The sequence below is a fragment of the Zonotrichia albicollis genome, chromosome 12 (assembly GCF_047830755.1).
Source record: "Zonotrichia albicollis isolate bZonAlb1 chromosome 12, bZonAlb1.hap1, whole genome shotgun sequence".
NCBI lineage: Eukaryota > Metazoa > Chordata > Aves > Passeriformes > Passerellidae > Zonotrichia > Zonotrichia albicollis.
In genome coordinates, this window is record NC_133830.1 from 21,752,216 (window position 1) to 21,775,278 (window position 23,063).

General features: G+C 43.7%; 1 protein-coding gene across 3 annotated transcripts in view; it reads right to left on the reverse strand.

Moving 5' to 3' along the window:
* Positions 1 to 2,716: 2,716 nt before the first annotated feature.
* Positions 2,717 to 23,063, reverse strand: part of SUSD3 (sushi domain containing 3) — a 28,387-nt gene continuing 8,040 nt past the window's right edge. The window contains exons 2-5 of one of the 3 annotated variants that reach the window (XM_005494331.4): positions 16,104 to 16,292; positions 13,689 to 13,836; positions 10,351 to 10,518; positions 2,736 to 3,836 (exon numbers count right to left, since the gene is read on the reverse strand). In XM_005494331.4, the coding sequence (XP_005494388.4) occupies positions 3,623 to 3,836; positions 10,351 to 10,518; positions 13,689 to 13,836; positions 16,104 to 16,292 (719 nt within the window). In that variant the 3' untranslated portion in view covers positions 2,736 to 3,622. The other 2 variants (XM_074550201.1, XM_074550202.1) reach the window with 2 other exon arrangements.

Sequence of the window (23,063 nt, forward strand, 5' to 3'; positions counted from 1 at the left end):
TGGTCTGCAGCCTGTGTGAAGTAAAGCCCTGGGCATGGGTTAGTGTAGGTTCCTTAGAGCTCTTGGGTTGATGGAGCTTGATGGAGAGCTGCTGGGGTGTGATGGTCTGCTCAGATGGGTGGATGCCTTTATCTTTTGTAAAAGGGATTTTGGGGGTTTTAGTTGTAGTCATAGTCTTGTTTATGTTTTCCTCTTTAGTTAAATGTTTACAAAAATCCATAGGAGAGGCATTTTTAATAAATAAAGAAAGGGGAGTTGTGGAGGCATGTGGACCTGCTAGGGGACTTCCTGCATCTTTGCCCTGGAAGAATGTCCACTGGAACTTCAACCTCTCCCATGGACTCCTGTGACATGCTGTTAGTCAACCTCAGTGCCACAGCCCCTGTTGGCCCATTGGCTGTTCAACTGTCTGCTAACCATATACAGTCACGGTTCTTGCAGTTTCTTTGTTCTTTGTACCCTTGTTTGTCTGTACCTCTGTCTTTTTACCCTTGTGTTTCCCTTTTGGTCTCTGTAATATTTTTCTCGCTCACACCATCAGGTTATTGGCTGTTGCTGTTGGCTCTGCCCCTTTTGTAACAGTATAAAGTCCTGGACCCTCCACCTCTCCCTGTCTTTGTCCCTGGACCCTTTCAGAGTGTAGGTGAAATAAACTACCACTGGAAACCTGTACAAAGACCCTTCTGCCTCTGCTGTCTCACACAAGCAGCTGCTGTGTGTGAGTGTGGCATTTGCTCTGTGCTTGGTGGAGCGCTCTCCTCGTGGGGACACTTCAGGAAGGTTTCAGCAACCAACCATCTGCCTGTGCTGCAACAGCTGAGAGGCCACCGCAGATTCCAGCTCATAGATACAGCATAAGTCCTGTGGGAAACACTTCTGTGAGCAGTGTGCAAGTCATCAGTTTTACAAAATGCACAAGGAAATGCAAGTGTTCTGTAGCAGAAATAGGAGCTTGAATCCAGCTGGAATCACTGGCCAGCAAACATTTAAGGTTACAAGGTTTTAAATGTCTATTTTAGAGTCTCAGCTGTTTTTGTCTCCTTCCTGCACAGCACTTACTTCCCTTCTGATAATAAATTACATTTGCACAAGCAATAAAGCTAACTCCAGGGGATGCAGCCATCAGAACTAAGCACAGTCCCAGAGGAAGCCAAGCCACAAATCTTTCACAAACAGTTTGGGTGTTGCTTCCTTACCTTGGTGTAACTTTGCTGCCTCTTGCATTAGCTGCCCAAGTAGATGACAGTAATTTAGCTCTGGCACAGGGACAGTGAATTTACCTGCCTTCTGGGGGGCTTCCCATGGCTGCAAGCATCCCTGGCAGCTCAAGGGTGCACTTTTTGTCCCATCCAACATTACTCAGCTTCTCATGCAGAACAGGAGCCAGGCTGTCTGCTCACACAAAGTGTTGACCCAAACATCCCAACAGGGAATTTATTTCACTTGCAGTCATATTATTGCATTTTAAAGCCAAATAATGAAATTAAAACACCAGGGAACTAAATAATGGAATTCTGTGAGCATATTCATAGAGATGGGAAGAGGAAGGAAACTGAAAAGAGCTACAGAGAGGCAGGATCAAGGATATCTTGGCCACCCTTCACATGTGTACCTTAAGCATAATACTGCCAGTAGGGCAGATCACCTCCCTCCTATGCCTGTAACTCTTTTTAATCCTAGGCTGAGCTGTATCTTCTTTGTGAAGGACTTGTTTAACCATTTGTTCTACAGTTCAGGGGATCAGAGAAGCCCTCCAATTCTGGTATTTTTGAGGTTCTCTTCTCTCCCCTTATTAAAGTTAAATTTGCCCTTTTCCATTTTCTAAGGGCCAGGCCCTCACCACCCTCTCAGACAAGAATTTCTTTCCTGTATCTCATTATCCTTCTGGCAGTGGGAACCATTCCCCTTTGTCCCCCAGTCCCTCTCCAGCTCTCCTGGAGCCCCTTTAGGCCCTGGCAGGGGCTCTGAGGTGTCCCTGGAGCCTTCTCTTCTCCAGGTGAGCACCCCCAGCTCTCCCAGCCTGGCTCCAGAGCAGAGGGCTCCAGCCCTTGGAGCAGCTCCAGGGCCTCCTCTGGATCTCTCCAGCAGCTCCATGTCCTTCCTGTGCTGGGGCCCCAGAGCTGGACACAGAGTGTTGGATGAGATCCTGGCAGAGCAGAAGGACAGAACCATCTCCCTTGAACTGCTGCCCACACTGCTGTCTGGGTCTGACAGGCAACTGAAAACTGCAGGCAGAATAGTTCACAGCACAACTATATCGTGATAAACACTAGCTAGTACTAATTGGATGAATTGAGAACTTAATTGGGTGGAGTGATGGGAAGTACATCCATTCTCCTTTTTGCAGTACATAGTGAGAAGGGTGTTGCAGGATGCACCTTGGAATAATGTACAGTAGAACTGAGCTCATTAGAAACAAGAAAAAAGCTCTTTTGCTGCAACTTTCATCTTACTGAGTTTCAAGCACGTGTTCTTGATCTCTGCAGAGTATGGCCAGGATAGAAGAGGGCATTTGCCAGCAAGCTACAGTAATTTGAATTTCAAAACTGAAGCTTCAGAACTGCAGGTTGTGAGACGATACCTGATTCATACCAAGGGAATATACCATAAAACAATTACTACAGTCTGCTATAAGGTCTGTTTCCACCCACGAGAGAGATGTGATGATACCTATTAAACAGACAGCTGATGACAGTAAGGCTTCAATTGGAACAAAAATAACTATTAGTAGTATATACATCTATTTGCATATAAACAGTAGAAAAAGCACTGTATCTGTTACTTAACTACTCAAAAAGGACAAAACAAGAAAAAAACCACACCTTGTTTCCTCACATGATGTACAGATGAACAACAGGAAAAGAAGGCAGGCTTTCAAAAGCTACCTCAGCCCTTTATTTAGAGAGGTCTCATCGAGATGATGCTGCAGTGATCTCGAGCTGGCTGCTCCAGGAAGGCTGCACTGCTGTCCCCACCTGCACACCAACTGCTCTTGCACTGGGACACCAGTACAGGAGGTCACTGGTGGGGGCCCCAAGGTGGGGACACCACATCCCTCCATGTGCCCCCTCCTCTCCCTCAGGCTGGCAGACCTGCAGATAGGCCTCTGCTGCACCCAGTCTCACACGGTCTCTAAACACAGAGCAGATGAACTAAAGACCTTTCTGATACAAAACAATGCGGCATTTGATTAAAACCAAATTTTTTTGTAGTTCTATCACGCTACTTTGTAAAAATATGGGGGACTTTTCTTTCTGAAATCCTTACAAAACCCACTGATTCAGAGAAGACTGGAGTCTGAGGGGTGTGTAGTTATTATCAGCAACTTCATATGAGGCAAATATGCAAACTGGGTACCACCTCTCTAGCTGTGCAGAAGGGCATTATGCTTTTGCCATAGTCACACTGCACAGCACACCACAGAGAACAGCTCTGGACTGACAGTCCCAATATTCATATCTTTATTTGTATCAGACCTTGAAGCATTTCTCTTAAATAACCATCTTGGAATATAGAAAACTTACAGTTCATATGAATAATGAACTTTCTATGTTGTCTTTAAGGCACATATTTCTATCAACATTTCATTTTGGTCCAGAGAAGCAGTTGCATTTGAGACCAGCTATCCAGGTATCTGGCAGGTTGGTTTGTTGTAACTATCCTTATGACTGTAGACTTCAACAAGGTGTATGGAGTTCACCATCTGCAGTGCAGTGTCGTGTCTCGGTACCGTGTGTGCCCCAGGTGCACCACTGCTCTTGGCTACCTTCAGCAGGTGACTGTTGTCTTTGCAACACCCAGGAACGACGACATCCCGACTCTGCTCTCCCTGGCACCTGTAAGCACAAAGGGAAAAGTTATTTCTGTTTCATTAATTCTGGTGAAGGTACAGAATTTGTGCATTTTATTGGCACATCGGGTGTTTCGCAAATGACTTGTGCTGTAACATGAAAAATTGCTTCTCCCAGCAACAAAACCAGTTGGCAGCAGAGGTGCAAATAATTGTGTCTCTGTAAAACCTCAACAAGACCTCAAGTACCTTTTTGCTGGGTACCAACTGAGCACCACTGTGACCTGCCATCAGGGAACAGAAGCTACATGGGGTAATGCTGCACACCACATTGCCAAAAGAAAATCTTCTGACATAACTGCTGTTGTGCTGCTGTTCATTATTTTTATAGTATAAGGAACTTGGCTCCATCTTCTTGAGTTGGTAGTCAAAGGTCAAAATAAAAATCAAATCAAAGCAGCACATAGACAGAGAAGGACTGGAAAAAAGCTTTGCCTGGGCCAGCAAAACAGCCTTTGAAAAAAAAAAGTCTTTGCAAATTGTTCTGCCAGGATTATAGCTCAAGTCTAGGTGTGCTGGTTATAGAGCAATAAATCCAGTCCACCTGGGCAGAAGTCATCCCATTCTGATGTTTTTCCCGATAAATCTCTATGTTGTGAAACACTTCAATTACCCATAGTCCACCACTCAGGAACCCACACTGGCTAAAACTGTACTTGGAGAAGAAATGTACTCCTGGCTTAGCACCCCATTCCTCCCATTTCAGGAACTACTAAGCCTTCATTGACATCTGCTGGCACAGGGTGCCCAGAGCAGCTGTGCCTGCTCAATCCCTGGAATTGCCCAAGCCAGGTTGGATGGGGATTGGAGCACCCTGGTCTAGTGGAAGGTATCCCTGCCCATGGCAAGGGGGGAAATGGGATAGTCTTTAAGGCCCCTTTCCATCCAAACCATTCCATCATTAAGTCATTCTGTAAGTGTAGGGTGAGACAGTAGGCACCTCTCTTCCCTGCAATAGATTAAACGCTGAGGACATCAGAGGGACAGTGAAGGCAGTGAGGTTTCACCTCAGCAGAGCATGAGAAGAGCTATTAAGAGGGTTGCAGTGTCACCAAGGGGAAACTGTGCATGCAGTGGGCTTTGCTCTGTGTGCATGACCTTCAGTCAGACACAGTCTTCAGTTTGCTCTCCTCTCATCCTTGGAAGCTCTGCACTTTGTCCTGAATAAGCATGACTGCTTTTTCAAGCACTTCAACTTTCCTTAACTCCAGTTCCCAACTGAGCTACTTCAAAACACCACAGCAAGAGGATTAGAACCCTTCTCTGCACCCTTACCTGGCTATATAAACCTGCCCTAGGCACTGCACAGCCAAGGGCATGATGCATTTGACAAGGGCAGACTGTATCTGACAGATAAAATTTGGAACTCCCATCAGGGGAGAAGAATAGCCATCACAGCATTTGTCAATGGGATTTAGAGGATTCACAAGAATATTTTTCTGTGTGACTTGAAAGATGCTCCTTGCTGGAGGGAAAACACTGTTAACAGGACATCCGAGACGTGTGAGAACACAGCCACAAAGCTGCCTGGTGCTGGTACTGCCTCTCAAAACAGCTTTTATACTAGAGGATGGGAGGGGATTTTTTTTTCTTGCTGTATGCCTAGTGGCTTTGTACAAGACCCTGGGGTAATCAGGAAAGCATTATGAAAACAATAATAGCAGCTCTATTAAAAGCACATGTTGCTGTACATGCCCCTTTCAAGCTCTTGCAATTACAATTAAGACTGAAATTCAGAAATGGGTGTAACTTAAAAACCAGTTTATCCTACCCTTGTAACAGGGCCCCAAGGTGAAACCACAGCTCACTTCTCCTGTCTCAGCTTTCTTTGAAACCTGCATGTCGAAAGGTACTGGGAAGATCTGAGCCTCTAAAAGGTGGTGATGGGGAACACAGAGCACAGGAAAAACAAGAGGTAAAAAAAGAATAACTCCATGAACAGAGAAGCTCAAGGCTGGACCAGTCACAGGCAAAAGCAGGGAAAAGGAGGGAAAGGAAATCGGCCCCTCTCCTATGCTGCTGTCTTCCCTTCATGGTGCCATGCAATCAAATATTTTGTGTAAGGAACTGTGTCAATTCCATACAATTGTATCAGTGAATGCTCTATGCGAAGCAGCATTAAACCCCGCAGTGATGCTGAAAATGCTGAGCTGCCTCTCCTAATAGCATGCTGGCTTTGTGATTTTTTACAAAATCTTTTCAGTTGGGATTCTTTGTTGTTGGATTGCCCTTATTTGCTGTTTGCCAGGTAGAATGGTAAAGCATCTTGTAGTCAGAAAGGTCTCTGGTACAAAAATTTTAGCAACTAAAAATATCTTCTGTGGGAGAATGTACCAGCCTGCTTCTCTGCAGAAGGATTTTTTCTTCTTGGTAATATGTTCCAGCTGTGTGAATAGCTGAAAGGAGGACTTTAACCCTACTGAGACATGGGCTTTTCCACTTGACTAGCTTCTACAGTCAGATCAACTGCTTCACAGAGAATGTTTTAACTTAGAGCTGTGAAAAATAATTCACCTCTAAGCAGTGCAAATTTGAAATGCCCAACTTCTTCCAAATGTTTCCATGCTAGACAAAAAAACTACACCAAATTTCTTTGATTCTCTTTAGATTGCATTTTTGAGCTGGACTACTTTTTTTTTCTTGTCATCTTAGCTGCCAGAGAATGAAAAGGAGTTAGAGTACAGGTACATTCAGTTCTCCTGAGTATGGAAAATGCTGCATCATCAATTCTCCCTCACAAAAAATCAGCACATCCCTTGAGTCAAGGGAGTATCTATTCCAGGACAGGTTACAGGACTTTTACACTGAAAAGCAGAGCAACAGAGTCAAGGTGTGGCTATTTCTGACCATCACTAGGAAGATGATGCAAACTGAAATGAGCTCTCAGTGATTTCTTTACCCTTGCTATCTGTGCTTCTCCTGGGACAGTGTCTTCTACACAGGTTCCAAAAGAGGACTGCCTGGTTCTTTAATGTCTCTTCATGTCAGAAGGGTTTGCTGTTTGCTCTCACAATGTTAGACTAGGTTGTGCATATTTTGTCAGAACAAAAATGGTTCCAGATGAATTCAGGATCCTATTTCTGGCACAGAACACTTGCATTTCCTCGTGCTTTTTATGGAACTGATGGCTTCACTTCCAGAACAAATGCAAATGCTACAAACTACTTAAACAAGCACAGGACAGTCCTCATCCTGAATGGATGCTTACAATTTAATTGATGTACATTACAGCAGTGGACAGGACAATTCTTTAAAAATTTTAAAACTGGCAATGGTGTTTATCAGAGCAATTGCTTATTTGCATTTCCTCAGGCTGTATTCCTAGAGCAACAGCTCTGCTGAGGCTGTTGCACTAGTTTGCTGTGAAGCTTTGCCTCCTTGCTGAAAACTGAAGGCACTTTTTAAGCTCTGTCATTTTGGGGGAGGTTTAGGTTGGATATTGGGAAAAAAATTCCTCACAGAAAAGGTTGTCAAACCCTGAAATACCTTCACCTGGGGAGCAGCTACAGCTGACCATGAGCAGTGGGTGAGCGCAGGCCCCTCCAGCATTAAGCTGATCCCACTCCGCTTTTGGACACCCATTTCTTTAACATAACGCCTCAGTGATCTTCATCTCTCAAACACTGCTAGCAGCTGGCACAGAGGAAGGACAGCTGCCATTAAGTTTTTCTTTACTGATATTTTACCCTGTGCCTGTCATGTGGCAGAGGACAACCTGCCTTCTTGGGCAGATGCCTGATCCTAGCTCTCCCACATTGCTGCTTGCTGGGATGGCAGAGAGCTGTTTGTCTCGGGTGGTGGGTGCCCAAGCAAGTGCTCCAGAGAACAGTTAGTGCAGAGTCAGGTATTATTCTTCATCACAAAATAACTGACTCAAAAATAACACATCCTGGTACATCTTGCAGTCAGGCTCTGAGAGCCATTCCCAACATGCTGACAAGCCCTCTGCCCAGCAATCCTCCTGGGGACTGCTTTGGAGGTTCATGGACATTGTTCTCCTCTAACTGCGTGGCCCAGGGCTGCAGCTAATCTCCCTTCCCTAGACACAGACCCTTGTTTTCAGCTAATCTGGCTCAAACCTCTGCACCACAGAGAAAACTGCTATCTCTGCTGCTCTGAACTTCTCAGAAGCAACGCTGGGGAAACACCTCCCTCCCAGCAGCACCATGATCTGTAACTTGTTTTTCCCTGCTCAACATTATTCAGTGTTTTCAATAATGTAATAGAGCAAATATGCTGTAAATACTTGCAGCTCATGCATATAAGACCTTTTTCTGCTAAAAATTGATATGTTCATCCTCATTATGATTCTTTACATCCAAATGAAAGAGGCGGCATCTGGAGTGACAGCACTCTGTAGTTAATGATCCCAGGTATTTGTACAGATATTTCTTATCATTTTAAAGCAATTTGTTCAACCAGAAAAGTAGTAAGAATGAGGATCATTATAATTAAAGCAGTTGCCACTAAAATTCAATGTTTTCCTGCAAAAACTGCATATTCACGATGTTTGTGATATGCTTCAAACATGAGAGGAGAAAGTTCTCATTTTGTGGCAGCCAGGTCCAGAACAGCACCGTGGAGCCCCTACAGTCACACAGCTGGGCTTCTCTGTTATTTACAAGCTCTGCACATCAGCACTCTGCACCCACATTGTGTCGCCTCATTGCAGCCAAAATTATCTTGTCAGCGTCCTAAGCCCCCTCTTTAACTGATTAGTGTTTTAATCTTAAATTTGTCTGTAAACTTTTATTTGTTTTGTAAACCTGTATTTGGTAATACCTTACCTGCCTGAAAGAATTGATTTTTTATATTATATTGCCTTACCTAAAAGAATCAGCTTTTTATTTTATCTCTTCTTACAGTATTTTGACCCTCAAGTACTGAATCAAAATGTTAATGTCAAAATCTATTCAATTAAGTCTGAAAAGTAGCACAACCTACCTGATTTTCTAGTCAAAAATAAATTAAGATATACTCAAGAGAGTCTTCTCCAAGGATGGAAGAGTTCTTACTCTTTCAGATACTTCATATGCTTAAGAATGTGAAGCAGAACTCTCTTCAAGAAAAGAGAGAAAGCTATCATAAAAATTACTGAATTTTTCAGGCTTCCACCCTCTCCCTTGTCAGACATGGGCAGCACTCATCTCAACTTCCCCTTCTAAGTGGGCTGCAGAACCATTTTCTGGTTCTGCAACCATGGCTGGGTTGCAGAAAACAGCATGTACCACAGCCCTGGAAAAGGCCTCTTCAGACAGCTCCTGCCTAGAAAAACCAAGCAGGATTGCTGCTGTGCTTGGAGATCTCATGATGCATTGGGCAATTCCTCGAAATGGCTGAAACTTTAACACAAGAAGAGGATAGGGTAGGATAGAATAGGGATAGGGTGCTGATAGACTACCCTAGATTACACTAAACTAGACTAGACTAGACTGAAATATTTCAGTTGGAAGGGATTCACAAGGATCACTGGGTCCCACCGCCTGACCCCTTTAGGGCTGACCAAAAACTAAACCTCATTACTGAGGGCATTGTCCAAATGCCGCTTGAGCAATGCCAGTTTGGGCCACCAACACTGACCCACGCCAGGACTCTGTTCCAGGGTCTGACCACTCTCTTGGTACACAAATGGCTACTCATGTCAAGCCTGAACCTTCCCTGAGTCTTGGTTAAATTCTCTTTTGGTTCTTGACCATGGATATGCAGAAATATATGGAATCTTTCCTTTGGGACTGCCCACCCTCAGTTTTGCTGCTGTTTTTCAACCATGCCACATGCCTGTATTTATTTCTTTGGACAATCAATACTATAACAGCTTCACCACTGCAGCAACATGCACCCAGGTTTAGAGATTTCCTCCAGGCACAGGCTGCCAACATTCCCACCTCACACTGCAGGGGAATTGGTACCACAGCAATCACCCAGACAGGTAATGTGTCCTTTCATTCTGGTCCTCCCAGCACAGCCCAGCTCCATGTTTGCACCTCCCCAGTGCCTGCATTGTTCTCCTGTTCCCAGTAAGCCAGATGAACACAGGATGAGGAAACTTAGCCTAATTTGTTACACACACTAAAAAAAAAAACTTGCAAGTGAAATACAAAACTGACAGGCCATTTGTTGTCTTCATGAAATCTGTCAGTAGAATTCCCACATCTCACCTTGCATGTCTATTCATTTTACAGAATTAAAGAATAGAAATCACTTGAAATTACTTGATTAAACAGCTCTTACTTGAGTGAAAAAAGAGAACAAAGTGTAAATGAGGAAGGGTCACATCCGTTCCAAAAGCAATTCCAGGACAGTTTTATTTAGAATCACCTTTAATGACACTTCCATCTCTGATGAGAAGCAGTGCCCATAACTCTCCATACCCAAAACAGCCAGACTTTTGGCTAAGGGTGCACAGACTGATATACCTGCTCTCATAAGCTGGTTTTAGCTCTTGTTAGTGTTTAGCCAGGATCCCATCAGCTCATTCAAACCTACTTTAACAGCCTTACCTGTAGAAGCCTTGGTTATCATATGCCATCTTAGTCATGTCACCGAATACAGATATATTCCTGAGTTTCTTATTATTGTTGTTATTGTTCCTTCCCTTAAAACCAAAGTAAGCAGCTTGCATGTGCTCTAGTTCTTCAGTCTTCAGCTGGTACCACAGCTGCATTTCTCTGTGAATATACCAAGCAGTAGAAACAGTTTTGTGATATATGGCTGTACAGCTGAGCTGTTAGCTGACCACAGGCCTGAGTCTCTAGAGCTTAAATCTCATTCCAGGTTTGTGGTGGTATTTGCAGGGGTCCCAGGACCAGGGAAGAGATGAGGATCTGACTCCATGTTTCAGAAGGCTTGATTTATTATTTTATGATATATATATTATATTAAAACTATACTGCAAGAATAGAAGAAAGGATTTCATCAGAAGGCTAGCTAAGAATAGAAAAAGAAGGATTGATAACAAAGACTTGTGACTGACTGGGACAGTCGGACTGTGATTGGCCATTAATTAGAAACAACCACATGAGACCAATCAAAGATCCACCTGCTGCATTCCACAGCAGCAGATAACCATTGTTTACATTTTGTTCCTGAGGCCTCGCAGCTTCTCAGGAGAAAAAGTCATAAGGAAAGGATTTTTCATAAAACATGTCTGTGACACAAGTTTACTGAAAAAAAACACTTAAACACGTGCTGAACTTCATGTGTAAGCCAAATTTGTAGAGATTTAAATAACACCCTAAAACAGGGAGTTCTTCAATAGCATAAATATTATTGTGCAAAATAATGTTATTTTAAGTACTGTCCAGCACTCCTCAAAAAACAAACAAACAAACAAACAAGAAAACGAGAACGATTTTCTTATGAGCATCAATGGATAGTTGAAAGAAATAAACCTCCAAGAATTATGTCCATTTGATTCAGGGTTTTTCCAGACTACATGTAGTAAGAAAACTCATATAAGGGTGGGATGATGTGTCAGTGCTCTAATGGACCTTCAACAGTAACATCAGGCCACAACCTGTTATGTGTGAAAAGAGTTCATATCGTCTCCATTTTATGGGATAGATTATTTCAGGAAAAAAAATTATTTTCTGTGACTTTTTGCATCACTGCTATTCTTAATGTTTCCAAAATCACCAGGCAGGTTGAAAAGATATTGACTTAAAAATGAAGGAGACAGGTAGTGTTGCGTTTGTTAAGGCATAACAGTGAGGGCATATTCCCTCACTGTCAGAATTCTTTTTTGGAAATGTTCAGGGCTGTTTTCATGCTGCTCTCTGCAACTCTGAGGTGAGAAAAAAAATTCCACCATTTCTTTTCTTGTTTTTAAAAGAAGTCTAAGAGAATCACAGACACTTCCACTGGCTGATGGGAGAAGATCAAATTGTGAGAAGTGGCGACGCTGATTTTGGTGCCATTTCTGTCTTCCTGGGATGCAATCCGGCTCTTTCCAAAGAAAACAGCAGCCATGCTTCCTTTGTCCCTTTTCTCTTCAAAACACCTGTGGATGTGGCAGTTTAGCTGTGAACATGATGTTAGTGCTGTGTGGATAGTTCACCTTAAGGGTCTTTTCCAATCCTAATGATTCTATGATTCTATTAAACACAAGATGGCACTTCAAAGATCACTAGGCATCATGCAAGGCAGGTTTGCAGGCAGAGATGATCTCTCAGGTGACCATCTAAGAGCCAAAAGAAGCAGACATGCAGACCTCAGAGTTACAGGCAAGGTGAGGAGATCCTCTCTGCTCCATAGGCGGAGATTACCTCATCTTTCAGATCTGGTCTAAGAGACACTTACTTCATTATTTCCTCCCCAAGAGCTCTCATTTTGTTTCAAGTTATCAAGCCTGCAGCTTTTTGTCAGATTAATGATTTGTGCATTCAGAAGTCAATCCACTTTTCCACCTCCATTGCCAACAGAGATGCTGCCACTCCACCTGACAAGTTTCACAGAGGGTTATGTCACTTTTTCTCTCATGACATGGATAGTTTGTACTTGCCTTCAATTCTTTTTGACAGAAGGGATAAGATACACAATGCCTGCAGTGCCCCCAGGTTTCCCCTTGGAGCTGGACTCTGTTGCCAATGGGATGGAGCAGCTCCTTCAGGAGACAGGGAAAGAAGCACAGGGGAGCAGGGAACTGAGAAAGTCTCAGCAAAAGGAATAATTTTACAGCCTGATGACAGAATCAGGTCATTATGTCCAGTGTGAAGGGCTTTTCTCTTGTAAGAGGAAAAATATCAAGTCATCAAAATAATGAGAATGGCTACTTTTTACAAAACTTCATTTAAAATAAATGAGTAACAAGGACTGTGATATGAATAGTCTTATAAAAAAAAAAAAGGGGGAATTCAAAAAATGTCAATTTACCTTTCATTTCAAAACAATTTATTTCATGCTACCAGTAAATACCTGAATATTATGACTGACACTAAGGACTTTTATTATTTGACACAAAAAAGTCTTTTAAGAGAAACAGAAAATCTCTATTTTGGCTACACTTGGATTTCAAATGACAGAAGTTCCCCCTTCAGCTGGTTCCCACACAGCTTCAGATAAATCACAGCTCAGCATAGAAACTTTCACTACTGTCTTCCCCAGGCTCCCTCCACTCCACTGGAGGGCCTGGTGGGAGTAACCAGCAAGAAAAGGGAGAGGTAAGCCAAGTTCCTGTGGAAAGCTTTCTGCAGAAGTGACTGCAGGAGGGCGCTCTCGTGAGCACCAGCAGCCTGGCTCCAGCCTACAGGCAAACACGCTCCTGCTGACACTATCCACACTGAGTTTTTATAATGAGCTGGATTGAAAATTTGACTTTTTCCTATTCCTGTTTATAATCCACCAATTTGTGCTCCAAGCCAGAAGACAAAATCCTCCGTTCTTCCAGCCCCATGCTGGGACAGCTTTGAGGATGCTCAGCAGATGGTGAGGCCTTGGATGGCTCTGACACAGGGAGATTCCATTTCCCAGCAGTGATCAAAGAATGAAAAGGAAAAAGGAAAGAAATAGAGAAGAAGGGGAATGATTGCCAATCTTCAATAACTTGAGAAGAGAAATGCTGTGCCAGAAAATAGTTCAGCTTCTGCATAATCCTGGGTAAATCCAGATCTGCCTAGGCCTGTTGAGGTTATCTGTTACTAACAGGCATCAGGTATTTAAGTACTCTGGAATTCCAAGTCCTTCTATGCCTAAAGCCTGACCTACAAATTAAGGATTTTAAGTAATGAACATGATTGCAGTGCTGCAAGCAGCAAATCCTTTGAAGCATTTGTTATCACAGCAATGGGGTCCATATGACGTACACTCTTACACTGTTATTAAAACTGTCATCTTGACATACCTTTGAGTTCTTCTCCTCTCACTTTTCTTTGCACATTTAATCAGACAGCAAGTTAAGAAAGCCATGGACATCAGCAGAATGACAGCACAGCTCACAATGGAGGCAATCACTGCGACCTTAAAGCCAAAGGTCTCGTATTTTGATATGGCTGCAACAAAGCAAACACAGAATTGTTTCTAAGATCAGTCCATGAATTTATCTTTCCCATTTTCATTAAACCGTGCTGAAGCCTGCCTGCTTCACACTTCTGCTCAGTGAGGACTTCCACATTACTATGTGTCAAGATACCAGAGAATCTTGGCTTCAGCTTTGACCTATGCAAGCCTCAAACTGGACTATGTAAAAATCTCCTGTTTATAAGTTATCCATGAATTGTTCACAAGCATTTCACCACTGCAATTAATTAAACACAGCACCCTTAGCACTGCAGTAGCTTAAAAGCACAAGTCTGCAGATGAGCTGCAAATTCTTTATTAACAAGGACTGAAGCTACAGAAATGAATACTAACACGGGTAAATGGGCTTAAAGAAGCCATTTAGAGCAAGGACAGTTCCATGTAATTACATCCTCTTTGGCAGGCAGCAAACAATAGGTCTTCCTCAGTTTGGGGAAGAATACAGGATGGAAGAAGTGATGTGCAGGGCTGAGTGTTCACAAGGATCTGATGCTGGAATCTAGTTATCCAGACAAAAGGAGGAGCAGGAATGTGATGTGGCACAGCTAACGCAGATCTCTGCCAACTCACTTGAAGCAGTAAGCATGTCTTGCTTCAAAACTCAGCTAGTTCTCCCAATGTCACAATGACCAGCATCACAAATGGTTCAGCTGACCTCCACACAAAGTATTATATTTCTGCAGCCTCTGGGGGAATGATTTCTCTCATTTTTTCTTTTATGGTATCTCCAAAGAAGAGGTAAGAATAGCTGAGTGTGGGAGAGAGCACTAAGTGTCTGAAGAGCAGTGTATCCACTGGGGATTTGAAATTACTCGAGGTCTGAGGCACCTCAAAGCTCAGAGGTACCAAGTTTTCCTTGGGTCTACTTCTGGTCAAACTATTAGCAACCTTAGAGTAAATGAGCAGAAACACAGCTAAAAGGTAGTTCATGCTGTTGCCATTCAGACACTATTTATCTATATGGTAAATTTCCCATGCAGCTGCAACAACCAAGAATTGTTCAAAAAATATCACTGTGCTTCTTTTACAGCAAAAACATTGTCAGAAAAGACTGCCAGGAGATACAATGTTGGCAAATACGTTTGCACATCAGTTGGTCATTCCCATAGTGTTGGGGTGATTTCTGATGAGGGTCTATTCCCTGATTCTCTGCTTTATGCCCCAATATGATTGCTGTGTCTTTAACGTGGGTCCGAGGGAAGGGGGAGCCTTGGGGTCCTTTGCTGGGCTTTTCCAAAGCCTCAGTGCCCCGGCGTCCGGGAGTGTGGTGCAGTCTGGGTTTTGCTTGGCTAGTTTGGGTTTTTTTGTTAGCCCAGGCGGAAATTTGTTTGGTTTTCTTCCTTTGCTTTTCTTGGGCTTGGAGAGGCTGCAGCAGCAATCCTTCAGCTGCTTTTCGAGGTGAATTGGACAGCTCGGTTTTGGTCCAAGATCAGTGAGAACAAGTGCCAGGAGAAGAATTGGCCGGGCCCGGCGGGAGGGAGGGGCTGCTCCTTTTTGGCCCCAGACCTGGGAAAAAGCCCGAGCCGGGCAGGGAAAGCACACCTGCTTCACCAGGGGACCAACACCACAGACTCACTGGGTTCCCATCTGTTTGCGCCAGCTGTGCGTGAACCTTTTGGTTTTTTCTCTGAGACAGGAGCTGGCGTCATCTTTCTCCCCCCCCGCCTGCTGGCCGTTGTGGGTTTTTATCTTGCTCTGGTGTTTTGGGGTTTTTTTTCCGGGGCAGAGGGTGTGTGTGTTAAGGTCTGACAGTTCAATATCTAGCATTTATTTACCTTTTCTCCTGTGCTGCATGGGCAATCTGTTTGCCAATAAACGGTTGGGTTTTTTCACTTTCATCCACTAGTATTCATTTCTTATTGGTGGAAAGGGATTGTTGGAACCCTTTTTTTTTAGAGGAAACAATCATTCCAGAGTGTTTTTCTCCTAAATTTGCCTCTAAACGGAGACACCCATACATTCTCTAAAGAAGCATACAGCTTTTAGCTAGAGGCACATTTATTCCAGTGACATGAGATCAGGGACGAATCCAACAGAGTCTTTTCTGTGTGTCATGATAATGGCATGTCAGAACATATATGGAGTGGAATTACCATCAGTGGGGCAACTTTGAAGAAAATTGAATTTGTCTTTTTCTTTGCACAGGTATCTAGGAAGAATCCTAACATCGCAGGATAGGCAGGGCAAAAGGAAGGCACTGCATCCCAGAGGGAGGGGCAAGGTTTGGGAAGAACCTTACTCTTGCAGGAGGGCACTCCGGCTGTCCACTGCGTGCTGTTCCCTTGCCAAACGCAGGTGACAATGGCCGCTCCCTCCAGCTGGCGCTCGGCGGAGCACTGGAAGGTGACCACGGTTCCCACCTCGGTGCCGTTGCCGTGAAGGACCCGCAGCGAGCCCAGCGGCGGCGACAGGAGGCGGCTGCACTGCCCTGCAGAGCAAACACAGACACAGCGCAGCGCCGCTGCCGACAGGGAAGCCATCCACTGAGGTTGCACTGACACCAGACTGTAAATCAGTCACAGTCAATGGTCAAAACAAATAGCAGACCTCGGGGCGGCCAGTGCTGGCTGCTCTGCCAAGCATCAGCCCACGGCTGCCCTCCATCAGCGCCATTCAACAGCTCCCCTGCCCTCATCCCCAGCACAAAGCAACTGATGTCGTGACATTATCTGCTCAGACTGGTACATGTTGAACACTAAAAACACTAAAAACAAGTAATTTCTGAGTAGCACAGTCCCCTATGGATCCCTGTATTGTTAGAGTCTGATTAAATTAGTACTCAGGCTGGCTGGGAGTATTCATTACGTGTCTTCCTGCACACAGATTTCCAAGATCTACTGGACTGGTCATGCAGTTCAGCCTACTTGGTAGCATCTTGGCATGATCTGACTGAAACTTCTTATCTTTACAAGAACTGCATGTCTGTTTGGCTTGGCTGAAAGGAGACAGGGGGGTCAAAACCACAGGGAAGAGCATAGAAAGACATACACATATAACTTATCTCACTTTTTGAGTGACAAACTCTGCTTTACAGTAAATAATTAATTTTTAATATATTTTTGTTCATTCTGCTTTTCTATTGCTTTGTTGTTTATACAGCTGCTGTCTGAGGTGTGGAGCAGTTCTCCTCTTGGCCACCTAATGTTAGCCATTAACTTCATACACTAAATTTTATTGTCACAACATTCCTTGTTCACAGTAATTTTAAACAACTTTCAATGAGAGATGATTAAAACTACATATAACATCTAGATAACTTCAAAGGTAACAAATACTTTTTCTGGGTCTGTACATGTGCTTTGACAGAATCTAGAAACTCGGATATTTTTAACATTTACAGAATACCAGCACTGCTCCTGCATCAGAGCCCAAGTTCCCTATTTTTCACTGGATTTCCAAAGACTTGAGAAAACTTAGAGGCATAGTGCTGCAAGCACTATGATGACACATACAAAAATATTAAAAGCATGTCTACAGGCAAAAAGAAATTACAGCCTCCCTGAGAACATCCTGACAGAACCACATGTTGTTAGCAAATGTATTTTATTTTGAATGCTAAAACTCCCCCCGTATCATTATTGTTGCTAAGCCCCTAAATCATACCACAGCAGGCAGGTGTCCCACCTACCTATCTCCAGTTCATGCTCTTAAATTCCCTGTCCCTGGAAAACAAACCCAAAGGAATCTCAGCAAAAGACCAAACAGAAGTCCCAGTGACAATTACTAGGAATCTACTGAGTAAATATGCACCAAACACTAGCTTTGAAAACCATAGCTCTTTAATTCCATGCTGATTATTTATCTTTGTTTTGCCACTTCTTTCAGGCACTTACTATGGCAGAAATTGGCCTCAGTGACAGCAAGTATTTTCTACAGGACTGATTTCTCTTCACCTCTTCCCGCCCACATCCCATTCCTGCAACATACAGGATGCATTGGACAATTTTCCTTCTCACTCCAAATGAGTGTTACGAGTTTGGGCTTTCCTTTTTATTTTAATCGCTCTGTGGTTTACCATGAGAAAACATTGTCCTAATCTGTAAAATAAGGATTTTACATATAATTGTTTGGTTTTGTTTTTTTTTTTTCATTTTACAATTTCAAGGCTATTTTTAGAGATCAGTCCACATTCTTAGAGTTCACATTGGTGACTCTTGTAGCTGCACAAGATGCAAAAAGTAATTAGAGCTGAACTGGACTTGATGCACACCTGCTGGGCCACCACATGCAGCCTCAGTAGAGGCATTCAGTATATCTGCCAGTTTACCTGGACTCATTGTTCACTCTTTGTTCTCCAAAGAACAAATAATTTGGCACTGGATCCTTTCTTTCAAGCCATATTTCATTTAATCCAGCACTGACCATCCCGAGTTACACATGCAGCTGCAGCTGCTGGAGTGTTCTGAACCTTCCCTGCCCCGTCCTTGCCCAAGATGGTGTCTGCCAAGACATCAAACCTCTGAATGGCAGTGACCTTGTCAGCACCATTCCTCACCTGTGGGCTTTAAATTATTTTTGCTCCACTTGAGCTCTACAGAAATGTCTATTAGCCAGCATCCCCTGAAAATGTGGGCATTTCCATGCTTTGCCCTGGGCTGCAACAGCATCATGGATCATGCCCAGATGATCATTCTCATATGAACGTATTTGGGGCTGGAACTACAGAGGTGCCTCTCAATGAGAGCTACACATCCAAAACCTTCTGTACCTAAGCTGAAAGTTCATCAACAACTTCATGTACCTGCACTTGTGCAGAGGAGAAATGCTGTTCTTCTTTTAAGAGCTTTCAATACCACTTCTTCTCACTAAAGCCAAAAACTTAAATGTGTCACTGCTTTTTGCTTTTCACAAATGCATTTATTGAAATGCCCAGATGGAGCTTTGCCAGAATGACCTTCTGAAATTTCAACCAAGCTGAGATTCAGCTTCTCTGCACAAAATTTGCCCTAATTTTAATCATCAATTAACTTCTAAAAATGCTTTTGGAAAACTTTCCTGCAAGCTCTAGTGTCCTTCACTTCCTTCACCTGTAATGTTTTCGTAGTTAGCCATGGCATTCACTTTTCTGCTGGGTTAATTTTACCCTTACATCTCCAAAGAATCATGTTTAAGTAAGCTTCCATCCTTATACTTACATAAGCAGATGGTCCATATAGACTTCTTTTTTGAATACCCTTCAGGCATGTTTATCAGACTAAATCTACTACAATCAAGAATTTTATTATTGTTTTTATCATTAGAATTAATTATATTTTTGTTTTCAGCTGAGACTCGAGTCTGAGGCTGCACGGCTGCCTGGTAAAACACAAACATTTGTGCTGACCAGATTAACATTTAAATTTGTATTTCTTTTATAAATATCTAGAAAATGTTATGTTCAGGTCTTGGTTTGCATAACTGGCACCCAGAAATTAAAAATGAAAAACTGTAAAATTGAATAAATCCCCTAATTAGAGAGCTGGAGGCTCTCTGCTCTGGAGACAGGGTGGGAGCACTGGCATTGTTCAGCCTGGAGAACAGAAGGCTCAGGGGAGACCTCAGAGCCCCTTCCAGTGGCTAAAGGGCCTACAGTGGCTAAAGAGCTGGAGAGGGACTTTGGAAAAGGGCCTGCAGGGACAGGACAAGGAGGAATGGCTGAAACAGGGCAGATTTAGATGGGATATTGGAAAGAAATTCCTGGCTGTGAGGGTGGGCAGGCCTGGCACAGGGTGCCCAGAGCCTTGAAATGCCCAGATGGACAGTGTCCCAGCTGAAGGTGTCCCTGCCATGGCAGGGGTGGCACTGGATGGGCTTTGAGGTTCCTTCCAACCCAAAACCTCCTCTGATTCTACAGTTCTATGATTCCAGTTTCTGCAGCTTTTTGCAGAGCAGGAGCTGATTTATGCAAACGCAATTCTCAGCTTGGCATCACGCTGAGAGGATATCCTGTGCTCAGAAAATCTCTGAATCTGATGCTGCTGTCTGGCAGTGCAGAATGGCACTGGCTACAACAAACAGGTTATTGCATATGACAAATAACTGTCCTCAAAGTAAGACAGACACTAAAGCATAGTGTTCTCCATGAACTCTTAATTCACCCAACCTCTGGGTTCAGAAATAAGCACATACATAATTTCCAGGCAGTGAAAAATAGAGTAATGTAAAAATTAAAATAATTCAAAATATCTCTTCTCATGTACAGCGAGGATTATCTGTATTGCAAAACTGATTTGTCAAAAAGAGGAAACATATGGTTTCATTGTCATCAAGCGGTGGGTTTATGTTTTGCTGATAAGAAAAAGAAATGAGAGAGCAACCTAGGCATGCCTGCCTGGTAGACATTTCCTGTGCTCCTTCCACAGCAAAACAATGAGTAAAATCAAATACATTGCATAAGTATCTACCAAAATTATCTAAACTACACAAGTAATTACCTGGAAGCACGTTAGCAAGGCTGCCACTTGCTGTCTGTGCAGAAAGAGAGCAATCCATGTATTTGCCTCATTATTCCCAGAGACACAAAGGGTACCCCTTTACATTGCTTACTGTTGGGAATTGATACCACTAAAATATGCTGGAATAACTAGATGCCAGAAAGAAAGAGAACACTAGGGTCTATCAACCCTGTAGAAAATAAACACCAATATTATTGCTGCAAGTCTCTTTTCCTAGAGAAGCCCACCTCAGAAACTGGTGTCCCTGAAATCACAGGCATGTTAAGCATCCACAGCAATCCCAAAGAAGAGCTCTGGGAAGAACTCATTGTGTTAAAAAGCAAAAGAAAAGCAGCTAGAAGTGAAATATGAAATAAAGCAGATGTAGCAAAGCATCTTGCACAGAGTGAAAGTGTCTGGCCCTGGCATTGGTCTCCTCACCACCATGCCTTTGCTTCCTTGCAGAGCTGGCCTCAAGTGCTGCCAGGGCTGGGCTTTTAAAGCAACAAATGGCCACCAGGATCTGATCCTCCCACGAGAAAATCCAGATGCTGGCACGGTTTTTAAAGAAGTTAGTGTAAGCATGACACCAGACCTACAGTAAAAGAGCGGGGTGAGACCTGGGCTATAGAAGCTGCAGAGATTAACCAAGGTCCCCAGCTGTGCTGCAATCCCTGGGCAGCTGCTGTGAACATGTGGGAAAGCTCTTACAGACCTGTCTGCTCTCCAGCACATAGCTATGGCTCTCTGGAATTATTCCCTGGGGGAAGCTTTGGCGGTTCAGGCGTGGCACAGAGCACATGCACCAAAACACAGCCCTCTGCACTCCCATCACTGCAGGGAGGCAGCGTCAGCCTTAGCCACCACTGCTCCGGGAGCTTCACACCCCAAATCCTGATGGAGACCTGCAAGAACTGAGCAGCAGCCACAGGACTGTTCCTCTGGGTCAGTCACATAGAGGAACACCTGGACAACTGCACAGGGTAATACCTGCAGGTACCCAAGGAACACATCTGTCACAGCACATTACCTGAAAAAAGAAATGCAGCTTATTAATATGTGGTTCTGGCACCTACCTCATATTACCATTTCTGAATGAAAATATTCCCCATAAAACATTCCATGTTTCTATTGATCAAACTATTTTGAAAGTGTGATAGAGGGAACCCAATATCTGATGATTCTTACAGGCCACCATTAAATATTTGTAAAAACACCTTTTCAGAAAAGCCAGTTCTCCCATTAATATGTAATTTCCATGCAATTAAGAAGGAGAGTAAAAAGGTATTTGAAGGGAGTTTATTTCTGTGTTCACAAATCCATGCTCAAATAAGCTCTCTGCTCCTACCCTTGTTATAGCAGATACCTCAGGCTCACTCCTACCCACTTCCTTTATTTTATTCAGTGTTCTGTTCAGTAGATAAAACTGATTTCTTGGCACATGTAATTTACAACACACAAGGGTTCAGGTGCTGAGACTCCCACATCCATCACATTTTGGGCAGCATTGCTTTCATGGAATCACAGAATGGTTTGGGTTGGAAGGATCCTTAAAGCTCATCCCATTCCATTCCCTTCCATGGGCAGGGACGCCTTCCACTTGCTTGCTCCAAGCCCTGTCCCCCTTGTTTTGGATCCAGGAATCCAAGGGGCAGCCCCAGCTGCTCTGGGCAACTTGTGCCAGGGCCTCACCATTCCTTCACGTCACCATGGGACTTGCAACATGCGAGTCCCAGGGCAAGTGTGCCCTTTACCTCTCCCACCAGGTCCCTCTGTTCTCAGACAGGTGTTGGTGGGCACATCCTTGCTGGTGTCCTTCATTGGGCCAGTGAAGTCTGGATTTTTATAATTTCAACTTTCTCCGTTACTTTTTCCCACTACTAATGAATAATCTCTCATTCAATAAACAATTGTAACATTTCTGCAGAGGGTGCAAAGTGATCTGCTGTTTGGAAAGCCAGCCACTGAAGAAGCCAAAAGAAACCCCAGATGTATTTCCACAGGGAAAGCACATGTCTGTTAGGAGCCACGGACAGAGGAAGGCTGAGGGATGCCCCACTAGAAAAATGGACAGGACAGAAGTTGTGTGCTGCCCCATGGGAAGCCTCCTGCAGCATCCCCGCCTGTCCACTGCCCACCCCCAACACGCTCCACTCTCCTGCACTGCCCTGCAAGACACAGAGCTCAGCCTGGCTGCAAATTTGTCTTGCCTGGCTCTGGGTTATCTGCCTGCACCAGCTCTCTGTTCTGGCTTGTGCACAGCAACAGGCATGTGCTGGGGCGCTGGACAGGGCTGATAAGAGCAGATGTGCCTGCACGATGTGACTGGTGCCTCTTGCTTCTGCACAACACTTGCCAGACTGGGCACAACCTCTATGGATGGCTGGGGCCACACTGCACTGACCTACTTGACCAAAAAAGTTCTCAAGGAGGAAGGGTCCAGAGCTGGACAAAAAACAGTTCAGTCATTAAAAATCCACCCCCAATGTGAAATTTTAGGTGGACCAGATCTGCATGCTACTTGATGGTCATATTTTAATTTTTTGCCAAAAAGCTTAAAACATAGGAATTGCATTTCCACAAAGAACTGATCTGTAAAGAATATAGAAACTTTTCAACCTTTTATCTTTGCACCCACTTTCCTGGTTTAAAACAGATGATGGAATACAGGTTTGTTATTTTTGGGGAATTTCCAATCACCCTGTTAAGCAAAACAAGCTGGGATGCTACAGACCTTACCTGCATTCCCTCCCCCTGGCTGGCCCACTTTAGCTTCCCTAAGTCTT